Genomic DNA, 17,585 nt, shown 5'->3' on the forward strand with positions numbered 1-17,585 from the left:
GATTAAAATGGATAATAATCTTGCCAGGTACTGTAAGTGAATTAGGTAGGGATGGAATAGATATTGATGTTTTTCAAATGACTTCTACTCATAGGCCAAAGGTTGATTTTTACATTTATCCTTTTTTGCTTGTCATAATTATTTTCCTTAGATTATAAAATTTAACTGCCTCATAGGTGGGTGAGAGAACCTGGCATATCAGTAGTTACATGAAAATGACCCGGAATTATTGTGTGGCTGTAAATCTAATGAAAGTCAGATGTAGGCCTTGACTGCTCACAGAAGCTACTTTAAACTTAGAATGCCTCACTATAGCCAGGCTTGGTGGCACAGACTTGTAATCCCAGTGGCTCTGGAGGCAGAGAGGAGAATTTTGAGTTCAAGTTGGGCCTCAGAAATTTAGTGAGGCCCTAAGCAACTCAGCAAGTTACTGACTCTAAATAAAATATAAAAAAAGGGCTGAGGATGTGGCTTGGAAGTTAAGTGCCCCTGGGTTCAACCCCTGGTACAAAAAAAAAAAAAAAATTAAAATTAAAAAAAAAATAAAAAATCACTCTAAGCTTAGTGTAGGGGTGAAAGGTGAAAGGAGGAATAGTCTTCTGTACCCTGTACTTCTTCAGGGAGGGGAGCATCTGGCCTCATGTGGATAGTATCTTTAAGGAGGATGTTAAACAGTTGGTATAGATGGAAGGAAGTTGAGCTCCTCGGTTGATATCAATATAAGGAAGAAATAGGCTTGTTCATCTCAGAAAAACTTATACTATGTAGTTCCAGAAGAACTAGAAGTTAAATGGGTAGCAAATGATCAATTATTCACTGACTTGTTTATTCATTTAACAAATACTTATTTAGTACCTACTGTAACTCAGTCTAGTACATGCCAAGGACATAATAGTAAACAAGACCAAAAGTTATAAAAAATGTGACAAGTACTGTGATGGGAAAGATAGAGTGCTATTTATAAGATTAGTAGTGCAAAAGGATGGTATATAAATACTGGTCCTGGAGATATTCAGGAAGAGGTGGTTGGCGATATTGTAGAAATTATTCAAACAACTGTAAGTGAAATCCTCTTTGGCTTTTAATATCAACAATTGTACAAGTCTTATAACAGACATAAGACTTGTACAATTGTAATATATATATTACTCTCCTTGCTTCTTCCGACCCCCACCCCTTTCCGTTCTTTCCAAACTCATTTCCAAGTCACCAAATCCGAAGAATGAAATGATTACCTTTGTGATTCTCATACAAGTTTGTGTATAAGGAATGGCAAATTCTTAGAATTAGAGTCACTCTTCATTATTATGGTTTTATCTAGGCTATCAGTAATTGAGGATAGACACAAGTGTTTACATAAGTGCACTGTGATCTGATTTATAGCTTTAGTTCCCATTTCTCTTGAAGTCTAGTCCATTCATGTGGGGGTCTCTGTGGCATTTGGTGGGAGCCTGTATTTCTGTAGGAATGGCAGGCACGAAGGATGAGTGGAGTGTTAATGTCTTTTATGTAATTTTTATGTGCTCTAAATAAGACTATGATTCTTTTATCATTGTGTTTTGAATTCTTAACGCATCTTGGCTAATTAGAAAAGCTGACCTTTCCTTCACAGCGTTTTTATTTAAATTATGTGGTGATATTCTTAGAACTGTTTGAAGTCTTTCAGATTCAATATTACAAACTGCACTTGGACATCACGGAGGTTTGGATTTGTTTTCTCTTGATCCAATGTGATTTCCTGTTTCTAAGAAAACAGTTTCTAAAGACTCTTAAAAGGAATTTCTTGCATGCCTGGCAGCTCATGTAAAACCACATTTTAGTGAACTAGCATAAATGAAGTATATATGGGAAAAGAAATCAAAGAAAAACAGTACTACTTGACCAAATTAGTGTTTTACTTTGTGGAAATTGAATCCCATAGAAAAATGTGGTGATTTAGGAAGTGTCTGCAACTATGAACCAAAAGTTTCATTTTTATTTGGTTAATCATCCTATTTCAAGGGGTTTATTCTGTGCTGGAGTTGTTGCATGATAGCAAGTCAAATACTTAAAAAAAAAAAGTTAAAAGGAAAAAGAAAAAAGTGTCCTTCAAATAAATTCACATGTGTGTAACTAATTCACATGTATTCTCACAATTTTCTGGAAAAAAACCTAAATAATCCCACTAGTTAGTCCATGGGAGATGAGCTAATGAGTCTTTGGTAGTTAGATCTTTCTCTGTGAACAGGAGACTCACATCTCACAATTCAGAGATATGACTTCTCCCTTTTGGAATCAAACTAGAAAGTGGCTTTTTGTAAATATTTTAACAGGGATTAAACATGCTGCTTTTATGACTACTAAAGGCAGTTTATTCATTTGACTATTATTTGTTAATCACCTGATACATGCAAGTCATTATTCTAGAAACAGAATATAGTGCAGAATAAGACAGAATGTTCTTGATTTTATTTACCAACTAAACACTTATTTAAAGGCTTACTGTTCTCCAGAAAGTATTCTAGATATTTTAAAAATCTCAAGTTGTTTAATCATCCTAACAGTGGTTTGAGATAAGAACTTTTATCCATGTTTTACAGGTGTAAAGAATGAGTCCTAGGGCTGGGGCAGTAACTCAGCGGCAGAGCACTTGTCTACTTGTCTAGCATGCATAAGGCACTGGGTTTGATCCTCAGCACCACATAAAAATAAAATAAAGGCATTCTGTCCATCTATAACTAAAAAAAAAAAAAAGAGTCCCAAAGTCCTAGATAGGAAGTGGGTGAGCCAGAGTTTGAATGCAGGATGAGTACTCATAGCCACCTGCTCCATGGTCATTACAGAAGCCTGGGTGGGATTCCTTGTTAATATACACACAGAGGAAAGAGAGGAAAATAAAAGCTATGGGTGGTCTGACCACTCTTGATATTTTGCTATCTGTGTTCCATTTGTTATATGTATATGTATTTGTGTGTGTGTGTGTGTGTGTGTGTGTGTGTGTGTACGCACGCACGCATCCATGTATTTAAACATGTGATATCATATTTGTTGGTTATCACTTATTTTTACACTGTAGTATAGGCATTTTGGAGCCCAGTGCATTTTATTTAATAGAATTTTAAGTAGCTCTGTAGTATTCCATTTCTCTAACTAGTTTCCTACTAGTTAATAATATGTTCTATTTTTCAATTTCATAAACCTTGTTGTAATGAATTCCTAAAAACAAATCTTTTTACAAATCCATGGTTATTAAAAAGTTTCTTAGTGAAGCTGTTAACACTGTGTAAATATTTATGCAGTGTCCTTGTGCAGCCTGTGGACTATGCATATGACAACATTAACCATATAAACATGCTTTCCCTTGTAGGTTAGTGGATGACAGATGTGTGGTGCACCCAGAGGCAGGGGACCTTGCCAACCCTCCCAAGAAGTTCAGAGGTAAAAATTAGAAAAAATATGTTTTATTATATGACCTAAGAGAGCAGATTGTTTTTGTGTCAAAAAAGTAATGTTAAAACTTTATTCAGTGTGGAACTTTCAAATACCACTGCAAGTTCTTTCAAAAATGTACCCATTGTTGTTCTTTGATACATTGGAGGATTTATAATGAAAGAATAATTTCAATTTTTGTTTTCCTGGACAATAGTCTTCTGTTGAAAGGAAATCATGGTAATTAACTGTGAAAGATGACTTTTCAAGCCAGTAAATGCAGCCAAATAAATTTATTTATATATTTATGTGGCAGTTATTATAAATGTTATAGTGCTTCATTGTTAGCTGGTTAATTTATCTTTGTAAAGTCTTCAGGAAAGTGACAGTGATGCTTTAGCTTGGCTTTAAATACACTCTGGATGGAGTATCATAACTAACAATTGTCTTAGAAATCCTTTCTAAGCAATCTTAGAAATAGCTTGATAATCTCCTTAACTGATAAATGGGTTTAGTAGGAATTGATTATAACTCAGGTTTATAAAAGAACCAATGGAATCTGTAAAGAATTCTAGAAAACTAAAATCAGTAACTAAAAGATTGTCAAACATATTTCATAATTTGTGTATGCTTACAATAATAAAAATAAATTTAAAGCAAAATTTATTATGAACGCTCTGCATGCATTCATTCTTACAATGATAGAAATCAGCTTTAATAAATAATTAAAAAAAACCCCAAAACCCTGCAGAATGGAAAGAATTCCTTAGAGTGACATACTCAAGTCAAGATGTGCTGATCAATGCACTGGGGAGGGGAGATAGTTAACATTTAGTAAATAGTCACTATGTTTTACCCTCTGTGGTAGGTGCTTTATATACAATATCTTTTTATGAGAATATTTTTCTTTCCCTCAACTTAGAATCTTGTAGAGAGAGTGTCCTTTTAGTTAAAAAATTTGGATAAAATCTAAATTTTTCCCCAAGTGGAGAAAACATAAAATAGGCTTTGAAAGGTAAAATACTCACTGGAAACATTCCTAAAACTTCTCAGTAGGAACATTCTGCTAACCCTGGGTCAATGAGACCTTGCAATAGAAGTCTCCACTGAGGAGGAACTCACAGTAAAATCACTACAGATAGGCTACCAGCACTGAGGAACAGCCTGCCAGAGACTCAGCAGCAAGTGTGTATAAAATAAAAGAGGACGCAGAAACCCTCATAGATGAACAGAGAGCATGAATGGAGGTGAGATAGATTTTAAAAAGCATGAACTAGCATGTTATGTAAAGCCGAAGAGGGAATTAGTGCTCTGGAGAAAGAGATCTGAGGAAATCACCCAGTATGTAACAGAGAGAGATATGAAGAAGGATATGAAAGAGTGATGGTAAGTTAGGAGAATAGATCGAGAAGGTCCAGCAGCATCCAGCTGAATTCTAGAAGAGATTAGAGGGAATGGGAGAGACACAACCTATGAATGGACATGGGTGAGAACTTGGATCAACTGGAGAAAAAAGTATTCCCCCAATAGAAAGGGCACATCATATTCAAAGTAGTAATGATAAATACAACCAAATCCACAGGGAGGTATTCCCTTGTGAACTGTAGAGCATTAAAGACAAAGAGAAAAGTTTTAAAAGTAAACTGGGACAACACTTTATTTGTATTAAGAAAAAGCATGAGGTTTAGGTTTTGACTGTGTCATTCAATGGCTATGTCCTCTTAAATAGGTCACCTAACTGTTTTGAGCCTCAGAGGACATCTGTCCTCTGGGATGGATAATGGGAACAGTGCCTATCACATAAAGTTTTGTGAGCCTTGAAATCTTTCCAGAGCAAGTAAATGTAAAAACATTTTAGGTCATTATATGATACTTAACTAACAATAGAAACGCATAATGTATTTTCATTAAAAATATTTGGTTCTACCCTTAAATTATAATCTCTTCCAGGGGAGAGTTTTATTTTATTTTATTAATTTTGTGTTTCCAAGACATGGAGCTTTACCCTTCCCCCCAAAAAGTGGCCATTAGATACTTTTGGATGAGACATCCAACCTTTCCCTGATCATGTGATAAAACTTGGTTCCCAGGGATGCCCCAGATTTCACTGCTGTGAGCCTGGGCAGCCTTATTCCTTTGAGGGTCAGCAATAATTACTCTTTCAAAGATAAACCTTAGGATTTCAGGCTGCTGTTTCTCTTTTTCTCTTTCTCATTAAAGTAAATTGTTTTAAAGTGCAAAGATTATTTTAGAGTATGTGAAGGAACCCTGAGCTCCATAACAGCTCCATACTCAAGAGGTAAATATATTCAGATATTTGGTCTCACATTATTCAGTAGGCACTGGTTCAAAGTATGAATCATTCTTTCAGGTGCTCCATCCCTTGGCCCAAACCCTGGCTTTTCCTGTAATCTAATGCTTTAGGTCATTACCCTTGCTGATTTGCTCTCATTTTCTATTTCTAAAAGTTTAAGACTAAACCATTTAGCTTACTCCATTTATCAGTGGAAAAGGAAGGTCCTTTCCTATTGGGGATCCAGGGCTCCCTTTTATCTTAAAGCTCAACTCTCCTCCCCATCCCTGCAGAGCCCCAGGGGAGAAGGGGTGGTCTCTGACCTGGTCTTCATACAGCCCATTGGCCTGGAGCCAATACTATTGTCCAGACTGCCTCATCCTCTCCTGTGGCCAGTCCTTTACAGCTCTTGGGTTACACCATTTTATGCCTGAAGTTCCTCTTGCCTCAGCCAGATGCATGACATTCTTAAATTAATTTAAAAAGATTTTTGTGTTTTTCAGTACTCATGCTATGACTTGTTCAAGTGAGTTGCAACATTTTAGAGTGCTGAAGCAATGAAAAGTAGATCTAGTACAACTCCTCCAATTTTTTGAGTGAGGTCCCAAAGTTCCAAATAAGTTACAGTGATTCTCCCACATACACACAAAAATTATGTGGTAGAGTCTTCTTTTGGGACTGTGCTTCACTTATGAACAGAGGAAACGAAGTTCTAACAAATATGCAATTTCCAAAGGGTTATTTACTACCTGATGGACAGCTGTTTTTCCAACAAAAACCGTGCAATGAAAATAATATAAACAGAAGCACAGTGGCATTAAGCTAATACAGTTCCTTTAATGTTCATATATTTCCTATTTTTTAAAAAAATATTTATTCTTAAGTTTTAGGTGGACACAATATCTTTATTTTACATTTATGTGGTGCTGAGGATCGAACCCAGTGCCCCATGCATGCTAGGCGAGCACTCTTCCACTGAGCCACAACCCCAGCCCAGGATATTCCCTATTTTTAAATGATAAACTTGAAACTTTGGAATCAACTTGGAAGTACATTAGAGTTGTAAAGGCAGTGCAAGAAATTCCCCTCCACCCTGCTTCCTCCAACATTTGCATCTCATATTACTATGGTACATCTATCAAAATTAAGAAATTACCATTTGTACATTGCTAGGACTAATTCCTGACCTCATTTGGATTTCAGCACTTTTTCCACATTTCCAGTTTTTCCTGGGTCCCAGTCTGCATTTGGGTATTAGTCTGTTCTGGTCTGTGACACTTTTTGTTTTTCTTGGTTTTGTTTTTGTTTTTCACGACCTTGATACTTCTGAAGAGTCCTGGCCAGGTACTTCTTAGTCTGTCCCTTGGATTGGGTCTGTCTGGTGTTGTTGTTTGGGATTAGAGAGGGTTAAAATTTTGAGGAGGATACCAGAGAGGTTAAGTGCCCTGTCTGCATTGTATCAGGAGGTGCATAATAGCAACATGATTTACTGCTGGTCTTATTTTTTGATATATACTTAATCCTTCTCCTCATCCTAAATAATGGCAGCTACTTTAGTTTTTTTTATGTTCTTTTGGCTTTTTTTCCCCCTAGATCCTTCTTATACTTCTCTATTCTCCAAAAACACCTTTTTCAAGAATGGATTTTTCCAAAAGTCTCTGTTTATTAACACATGTGGCTTTTCTGTTAGGAGGAGAAGCTGACTTACATGAAGGCAAGAGAGATTCACATGTCCTTCTCTGATCCTGAGGAGGACAAAAACACAGAGACCATGGAGAAGCCAGGGAGCTAGTCCCCAGGAGGCTGAGGGAAGAGAAGACAAACCTCTTCCTTGGTTGATTGCATTCTCCCCAGTGTTGGACCTTTAGCCTAAAAAGTTTCAACTCTGAGATTCTGTAATCATTTGACATGATCATAATTCCCTCAACCTACCACAGGGCCACTTCTGGTAAGCAGCAGGTCATTTTACAGTAATAAGTCAGAGTGCCTCAGGAATTGGGACAAAAAGAAAGAATTTCTTTTCTGTGATGTGAAAAAGCAGGTGGTGAAAATCAGAGACTTAAGGGAAGATCCACAAGATCCTTTCTTTAACCCAGTTCCTTCTTTTTGGGTAATTTAGGGAAGCCATTCATTGTGTGTATGTGTGTGTGGGGGGGGGGAAGGGAGAGAGAGAGAGAGAGAGAGAGAGTGTATGTGTATGTGTGTGTGTGAGAGAGAGAGAGAGAGAGTGTGTGTGTGTGTGTGTGTGTGTGTGGTGCTAGGCATGCCAGGCAAATACTCTACCACTGAGCTAGATCCCCAGTCCTTTTTATTTTATGTTGAGACAGGTTCTTGCTAAATTCCCCAGGCTAACCTCAAACTTGTGGTCCTCCTGCCTCAGCCTCCCAGATAGGTGGGATTACAGATGTGTGCTTGGCTTCAGGGAAGCCATTTTGAAGGCAGGCCTCACCCTTTCCCCCACTCCTAAAGGTCATACTCAGGTGTGTAAATGAAGAAGAGTTCTTGCTAGGTACTTGCTTTGACTCTTTATGTAATTGAAAATATGATTTAATGGTCTTATTTTTTGATATACAATTTAACCCTTTAATCAGTTATAAATACCTTCTTCACTAGCTTAATAATTACTATATTGAATTTCTTCAGATTTGGTATTAGTGTAATTTTTTTTTATGAAGACCAACTATTTCAGATTCGAAATCAAATAACACTTATTGAGCATTTGATACATGATATGCTGTGCTTGGAGTTTCCTATGCATTATTACTTGGTCATCCCTATAACCTCTTGAAGTAGAAACTACTGCTACTCTAATTTTTTAATAGAGAAATATATGTATAAAGAGATCTTGCAACCATCTTAAGGTTGCTGAGCTCAGTAGTGGCCGAGCTAAGATTGAAACCAAGTTTTATGACTCCAGACTTGTTTTTAACCACTAGCCCATACTATCTATTGAATTGTGCCCTCCTGTAAATTCTACTTGTTGGTCCTATAAAGCCCATAGATGAAATCTAATCCGTCTTCCAAACAATAGCCATTTGGATATTTGCTTAGACTGATCATATTCCTACAGGTCTTTTCTTCTACAGTCTTAGCTTTTTTTAGTTCTTTTATTTGATGCCAGCTACACATTCTTCTGGGATTTCTTTAGTCGTCTTCAGACTGCCTTGTTTGTCTCTGGTTAGGCTCCTGTTTGCCAATTTAACTCCAGGCACTGTAGAGGAAACTAAACACAGTACAGTTGAGTTTATTCTGATGAGAACCCTTGTTGCTTTGGGGGCCACATTTGCAGCCCACATCCTCAGCAGAGTTGCCTTACTCACTTGGAGGTTTTAGACAATCCAGACTGCAGATGTAGTAATTTGCTGCTCAGAAAATTTAAGAAATTTGCTATGGGTTTTCAAGCCAACAACTACGTGGTTTTTATTAAAAACCTTTAAAATTCTTCAGTTGAATGTTACTACCACTGTAGGTCCTGGGTGTTTGTAAGTCATTGGATAATAACCCTCTACTACTAATACCCTACTATTAAACTCTAAAGTGGTGTGGAAATTAGATAATAAGTTTGCTCTTCTCTGTGAGGCTTTGGAGAAGGACTGAAGGGTGAGGTGAAAACAGATGCCCTGCCTCTTTGCTTCTCCTTTTGAACTAGTCAGGGTTGTGAAAGTGCTTGTTCTTTAAAATACTTCAGTCTCTATTGGGCAGTGGTTCTGAGGGATAAAAGAGGATCACTTTTGGATGTCTTATAAATTGCTCTTCAAAGCAATTTATAATAATTCACAAAATTACCTATGTATCTAAAATATGAATGATGTCTGAACTTTATTGATTTGTGACTTTGACTGTGAGGTTTAATTCTCTCTTAAGAAGCGAGGGGCAGAAAATTAACAAACATTATTCCCGTGGTTTGGTGGATTAGTGGGTAAGAACAATTCTTCGGCTCCTTCCCTTATCATTCATGTACCCATGGGTCACTTTCATGAGCTACAAGCTTATGTAAAAAAAAAAAAAAAAAAAAAACCAACTCGTTTCTCATGTCATGTATGAAATTAGCTGTCCAAATTTTTAGTAAGTACTGTATAAATATATTTTTTTTTACTGTGAGCATGTTAATCTAATAGCCAAGACTACGCTTTCCAGGAATAGAAAGTCCTCCATATTCAAATTCTTCACCTTTATTGCTTATGATGGTCTTTTTCCTTGTTACCATATTTAATCCTAATAGTCCCATTTTACAAATGTAAATTTTTGGAAAGTGAAGTATATGCTCAAGGTCACACCATCAGTAGGTGGGAGGTAGGCTTGTTTGAAGCTATTGGTGTTCAACCTTGTAAGATTTTGGATTCATTCAGCAGAGGTTTATTGAATGTACACTGTGTGCAGTGAAGTGTGTGGACCAGTTGTTACATTCCAGATGAGTCAGAAATAAGAGCTGCTCTCAAGGAATTTATAATCTAATGAGGGTGATAAGATGTGCATATATATAATTTTAACTCAAGGTAGAAAGAGATAAGGGCTAAATAAAAAGATATGGGGAAGGTAGTATGGGATGATGGAGATTTTAATTTCCTGTTTTGAGTGATGAAGAAAGCTTCTTAATTAAAATAGTGTTTGACCTGAAAGATTTGTACCTGAGGGGAAGGGACACACAGATGTCCCAGGCCCAAGATATACCTGTTCATGACAGTAGTTCTTAGGGTAATAATTGAGGTGCAAAGCTACACTGCATTCTTTAAAAAGTAATGGAATGTTTGTTATTCTTTTCAGTATAATATAGATTAAAGCACCAAGCCATTATCTCAGTACATTTAGTCTTTTGCACATGATACACAAGTAAATTCATGATAATGGAATGTGACAAAACGTTCTTTACTGCCTTTGCTGCTAATAACTCATGTTTATTTTGTCCTTACTATATGTCAGGCAATGTTCTAACTGCTTTATATTTTATTAATCTATCTAATCATCATATAACCTATAAAGCATATATGATTTTAAAAATATTATCTCTGTATACACGATGCTATCACAGAAATCCAAAAAAAACAAAAACAAACAAACAAAAAAAAACAAACAGAAAACACACAAAAAAAATAAAATAAAACAAAGCCCAATAAATTAGAAACTTATTTCTCTTTCACTCAGTGGTTCCTATGTGAGTGATCCAGCACCAGCTTGTGTCGTTATCAACACAGGGCTTTCAAAGTTGCTCTAATTAGTCACCATTTCCCAGTCAGTAGAAAAGAGGTAAGGTTAATCCAGGAAAAGTGGATTCTTTTTTCAGGAAGATACCTGAAATTTCATTTATCACTCCCACTCATATCTCATAGGCATATGGTATACTGGATTGAATGACAGTCCTATAAAACACATGTCCACGTACTAAAATCCTATGAGTGTGAATTTATTTGGAAAAAGGGTCTTTGCAGTTATAATTAAGAATCTTAAGAAGAGATCATCCTGTATTATCCAGGTGGTCCCTAAATTCAATGACAGGTGTTTTTAGGAGAAACAAACATGAGGGGAAGGTCATGTGAAGGTGGAGGTGGAATTTTGCTGACATAAAGCGAACACCTAGAGTCACCAGAGCTGGAGAGGCCAGAGAGCATTCTCTCCTAGAACTTCCAGAGGGAACATGGCCCTGCCATCACCTTGACTTTGGATGTCTGGCCTCTGTAACTACTATAGAATACATTTCTGTTGTGTAAAGCCATCAATTTTGTGGAGAGTTGTTACAGCAGCCATAGAAGACTAATACTCCGTATTGTTTCAAGGAGGCTGAGGAGCATGGTGGTTGGGGGCAGGTCAAGTGCCAGCCAAACTATGCAAAGGAAGAAGAGGATGGATACGGGGGGGGGGGTAGCATTCTTTATCATATCCCATTTTATAGATGAGGAAACTAAGGGAAAGATAGACTCAGGGACTTGCCCAAAGTCATACACCTAAGAGGAGCAAAGCTGTGATTGCAGTCTAGACCCTTACCCACTGTCTGTACTGCCTGTAGATCCAAGGCGCTATGGAAACACAGAGAAGATTGTGATTGGCTTTGGGATTGAGAAGAAGAATGGAGGTAAACTGGGGAATCAGCATTATTAACCAGGTGAAGAGGAGGAGGTTGAGGAGAAAGAGACGTTACTGGTTGGGGCACTGAGGTGTGAATTAGCATGACAGGTTTGTGGCTGTGGCTTCGAAGATATGTTGAAAGCTTAGGAGATGGTGGAAGGGTGGCAGATATGAGGTGAGAGGAGGGTCCTGATACCTAACAGCCTTGTATGCCGTGTTGAGACATTTGGTTTTTACCTTAAAGCAGTGGATAAGTCCATTATCAAATTTATCAGCCAGGACCCTCATACATTTCTGTTGGTACACAAAGTGCTACAGCGCCTTGAAAAAGAGTTGGCTGTTTATTAGATGCTTTCACCATATGACTCAGCAGTCTCACTCTTAAACATTTACCAAAGAATAATGGAAACCTAAATTCACACAAAGAGTATTTGTAGCAAAACCTGGAAATAGAGAAAATCTCCTTTAGCTGGTGGGTAGGTAAGAAAACAAACAGCAGTGTATCCACACAACGAATGCTCCTCATGGTAAAGACGATGAGTCACTGATGGCTCCTCAGACTCAGAAGGTGACATAATGCATAATTCTATTTATTTGCTTTTCTGGAAAAGGCTGGGATAGGAGAGGTGAATTTAGCCAACTCCAGATTCAAGGGATAGTTAGAAGTTGAGTTCACTTTGAAATAAACTTTCGACTTCCCTGTAAAAAGATTAAGTCTCTATAGTCTACATTGCTGTGACTTATTTTTATCTTTAAACTTGAAGTGTGGGGAGGTGGGGAAAGACTTCATTCATCTGACTGCCTCTCTGGGCCCTCACAGGAAGGTCTTTGGTAAGCTCTTCAGATATTTATTTGGTACAATTCTACTTTTAGGAAAAAAAATGATCCTTATGATTGTATAATAAAGTACATTTTAATGAATTTTATAGGCTGCTCTTCTAAATGATATGGAGGTTATAGTATTTCTACTCATGCTATATGCTGCATTATGCTACATTCATTATTGACTCTGTATTTTTTTTTTATTGGTTTGAGATAGAGTCTCACCAAATAGCTTAGGCTGGCCTTGAACTTGTGGTCCTCCTGCATCAGCCTCTTGAGTAGCTAGATTTGCAGATGTATGTGCCTCTCTGCCCAGCAACTATATATTCTAATTGGGAAATAATCCCAATTATTTTATTTGATAGCATTTCCTGTAGAAAATGTACTTAATAACATCATTACTAGGAACACATTATAGTGAGAAGCATAGACTGTTTGCAGAATTGAAACTTTGGCTCACTCAAATTACTCTCCAATGAATCAAATAGTAGCTGTTTTTAGGTCAACCATTTCCCTATCCCCTCTAATATTACTATGTTAGGCATATGAATGACATATTGAAATGTCAAATTGGTTCAGTTTTTACGTGCTTTGTATCTTCAGTGGGCAGAAAAGTGATATACATGTTTATTATTTTAAGTGGAAATATGCATGAGTCAAGATTATGCTTCTATGGTTTATGGTAGATGAACCTTGTTTTTCTCCTTTCTGAATAATAAAAATGTTAACAGAAATTTTGTTTATGAAAGTCCTTATGGAATATCTCCTTAAAGCTTAGCAATCATTAACTTTTTCAAGTTACACAAAAGATTGATCTGCACCTTGTGTATTCAAGCCCAGGTCAACTGCCGTGCTTTCCCAGGTGTTGACTTAGTGAGTGCGCAGGTTCATGATCTTCCCTGATCAGATGCCCTTGTTTATAATTTGTGGTTTTCAAGGTAACCACACAATTTCAGAAGAAAGCAAACATTGCTGGAAAGTGGCAGTGTTTGTTTTATAAATGCTTGGAAGTGGTTTAGGTGCTTTGTCTTTTGAAGAATAAGGTGAATAACAAAAGCAGCTCTCACATTTAGTGATGCAGCCTCTGTTTGCCATGACAGGGATGCACCTTGTTCTCCTCCAGCCTTGCTTGCCCTTTTAAAGCTGAACACCTCTGAAAAGTGAGATATACACCCTAAAAATGAATGTGGTGGATCACTAGGAACTTACTGTGTCTCAGTACTTCTCTAATGTCTTCCTGTAGGATGAGGGCGGTGTGTGTGTGTGTGTGTGTGTGTGTCCTATCAGATGACTTGGAGGTGGTTAACTTAACTTCCATATCCAGAGGCTCTCAAGGACCATGAGGAACTGGAAGATAATAAGCTTATTCAGAGTGTCCTATTCTGGAATTAGAAGTGGGCTTAAACTGTTTTCTTAAACTAGTATTTCTAAAGGACAGAAGCCTCGGCTCTGTTTAGAAATAGGGCTGTGGAGACTTGTCCTCCTGCTTCTGTTTAGGGAGGCTTCACGAAGCAGAATTTAATGGTTGTAAGAAGCCTCACTTAGGCAACTTGGACTCTGATTATATCTACATAATTAAATACCCGGATGTGGGTAAATATTGGAAGGAAAGTAGTTAAATAAAATTGATTGTGTGGTTAGGTTTGGAGTTAGGTTCTGTTATGTGGTTGTATAAGAGAAAAAGTCCAGTACCCAAAATGTGATGTTAGAAATACAGTATGAGTGTTTAGTGGACAAATGTAGAAAACAAAGCAAAAAGCAACAGACTGTAACTAATATTTTAACTTAAAACAACAACATTGGAAAGCCTTTAATTCCTACTTCTTCATTACCCTTGTCTTCTTTTTATATATTTGACCAGTATTGTTAAGTTAAAGGCAGATATCTCTACTTATGGGCTTATAGGTATGAAAGCCAGGAAAACGAGATAGCTTTCTACTTTCTACCCTGATATAAAAGATGGGTGAGAGTGTTCTGGCCACAGCACAAAAAAGCTGACTGAGGGGTTGGGGTGTAGCTCAATGGTAGAGTGCTTGCGTAGCATGTGTGAGGCAATGGGTTTGATCCTCAGCACCACATTAAAAATAAATTAATAAATAAATAAAGGCATTCTGTCCATCTACAACTACCAATCAATTAATCAATCAGAAGCTGAATAAAACACTGCTTATGCTAATTCTATTGATGCCTCTCAAATTTTTTTCTATTTATTTATTTTAATTAATTTTTTATTTATATATGCTATATGACAGTGGAATGCATTACAATTCCTATTACACATATAGAGCACAATTTTCCATATCTCTGGTTGTATACAAAGTATATTCACACCAATTCATGTCTTCATACATGTACTTTGGATAATAATGTCCATCACATTCCACCATCATTTCTAACTCCATGCTCCCTCCCTTCCCCTCCCACCTCTCTTCCCTAATTAGAGTTCATCTATTCCTCCCATGCTCCCCCTCCCTACTCACTATGAATCAGCCTCCTTATATCAGAGAAAACATTTGGCCTTTGGTTTTTTGAGATTGGCTAACTTCACTTAGCATTATCTTCTCCAGCGCCATCCATTTACCTGCAAATGCCATGATTTTATTCTCTTTTATTGCTGAGTAATATTCCATTGTGTATATATGACACATTTTTTTTTATCCATTCATCCACTGAAGGGCATCTAGGTTGGTTCCACAGTTTAGCTATTGTGAATTGTGCTGCTATAAATATTGATGTGGCTGTGTCCCTGTAGTATGCTGTTTTTAAGTCCTTTGGGTATAGTCCGAGGAGAGGTATAGTTGGGTCAAATGGTGGTTCCATTCCCAATTTTCCAAGGAATGTCCATACTGCTTTCCATTATTGGCTGCACCACTTTGCAGTCCCACCAGCAATATATGAGTGTACCTTTTCCCCACATCCTCGCCAGCATTTATTGTTGTTTGTCTTCATAATAGCTGCCATTCTGACTGGAGTGAGATGATATCTTAGAATAGTTTTGATTTGCATTTCTCTAATTTCTAGAGATGATGAGCATTTTTTCATATATTTGTTGATTGATTGTATATCATCTTCTGAGAAGTGTTGGGTTATTTGTTTTTTTAGTGCTTAGCTTTTTGAGTTCTTTATGTACTGTAAAGATTAGTACTCTATCTTATATGTGAGGGGTAAAGATTTTCTCCCAAGATGTTCACCTCACAATCTGTTCACCTCACAGATTGTTTCTTTTGCTGAGAAGAAACTTTTTAGTTTGAATCCATCCCATTTATTGCTTCTTGATTTTAATTCTTGTGCCTAAAGTATCTTATTAAGGAAGTTGGGGCCTGATCCCACATGATGGAGATTAAGGTCTACATTTTCTTCTATTAGATGCAGGGTCTCTAGTTTTATTGCTAGGTCCTTGGTCCATTTTGAGTTAAGTTTTGTGCATGGTGAGAGGTAGGGGTTTAATTTCATTTTGTTACATGTGGATTTCCAGTTTTCCCAGCACCATTTGTTGAAGAGGCTATCTTTTCTCCAATGCATGTTTTTGACATCTTTGTCTAATATAAGATAATTGTAATCTCGTGGGTTAGTCATTGTGTCCTCTATTCTGTACTATTTGTCTACCAGTTTGTTTTGGTGCCAATACCATGCTGATTTTGTTACTATTGCTCTATAGTATAGTTTAAAGTCTGGTATAGTGATGCCACCTGCTTCACTCTTCCTGCTAAGGATTGCTTTAGCTATTCTGGGTCTCTTATTTTTTCAGATGAATTTCATGACTGCTCTTTCTATTTCTATGAGGAATGTCATTGGGATTTTGATTGGAATTACATAAAATCTGTATAGTGCTTTTGGAAGTATGGTTATTTTGATAATATTAATTTTGCCTATCTAAGAGCAAGGTAGATCTTTCCATCTTCTAAGGTCTTCTTTGATTTCTTTCTTTAGGCTTCTGTAATTTTCATTATATAGATCTTTCACCTCTTTCGTTAAGTTGATTCTCAAGTATTTTATTTTTATTTTTTGAGGCTATTTTAAATGGGGTAGTTTTCCTCGTTTCCCTTTCTTAGGATTTGTCACTGATATACAGAAATGCATTTGATTTATGGGTGTTGATTTTATATCCTGCTACTTTGCTGAATTAATTTACTAGTTCTAGAAGTTTTATGGTGGAACTTTTAAAGGGTCTTCTAGGCATAAAATCATATCATCAGCAAATAGTGTCAATTTGAATTCTTCTTTTCCTTATTTGTATCCCTTTAATTTCTGTCATCTAATTGCTCTGGCTAGTGTTTCAAGAACTGTGTTAAATAGAAGTGGTGAAAGAGGGCATCCCTGTCTTGTGCCAGTTTTTCGAGGGAATGCCTTCAATTTTTCTCTATTTAGAATGATGTTGGCCTGGGGCTTAGCATAGATAGCCTTTATGATGTTGAGATATGTTCTTCCCTAGTTTTTCTAGTGTTTTGAACATAAAGCAGTGCTGTATTTTGTCAACTGCTTTTTCTGCATCTCTTGAGATGATCATATGATTCTTATCTTTAAGTCTATTGATGCGATGAATTACATTTATTGATTTCTGTATGTTGAACCAACCTTGCATCCCTGGGATGAATCCCACTTGATTGTGGTGCATGATCTTTTTGATATGTTTTTGTATTCGATTTGCCACAATTTTATTGAGAATTTTTGCGTCTATGTTCATTTAGAAATATTAGTCTGAAGTTTTCTTTTTTTGATGTGTGTTTGCCTGGTTTTGGAATCAGGGTGATATTGGCCTCATAGAATGAATTTGGAAGTGCTTCCTCTTTTTCTATTTCCTGAAATAAATTGAAGAGTATTGGTATTAGTTCTTCTTTAAAGGTCTTGAAGAAGTTGGCTGTGTATCCATCTGGTCCTGGGTTTTTCTTGGTTGGTAGACTTCTGATGGCTTCTTCTATTTCGTTGCTTGAAATTGATATGTTTAAATTGTGTATATCATCCTGATTCAATTTTGGCAAATTATATGACTCTAGAAATTTGT

At 36.7% G+C, this 17,585-nt stretch overlaps 1 protein-coding gene across 2 annotated transcripts in view; it reads left to right on the top strand.

Moving 5' to 3' along the window:
* The window catches only part of Itpr2 (inositol 1,4,5-trisphosphate receptor type 2), a 481,279-nt gene that overhangs the window by 39,453 nt on the left and 424,241 nt on the right, over nucleotides 1-17,585 (top strand). The window contains exon 2 of one of the 2 annotated variants that reach the window (XM_027934069.2): nucleotides 3,347-3,417. The exons of the other annotated variant lie outside the window; for it this stretch is intronic. Within the exon in view, the coding sequence (XP_027789870.1) occupies nucleotides 3,347-3,417 (71 nt within the window). The remainder of the gene's footprint in view (nucleotides 1-3,346; nucleotides 3,418-17,585) is intronic. 2 annotated transcript variants of the gene reach the window in all.

The sequence above is a fragment of the Marmota flaviventris genome, chromosome 3 (assembly GCF_047511675.1).
Source record: "Marmota flaviventris isolate mMarFla1 chromosome 3, mMarFla1.hap1, whole genome shotgun sequence".
NCBI classification, from domain to species: domain Eukaryota; kingdom Metazoa; phylum Chordata; class Mammalia; order Rodentia; family Sciuridae; genus Marmota; species Marmota flaviventris.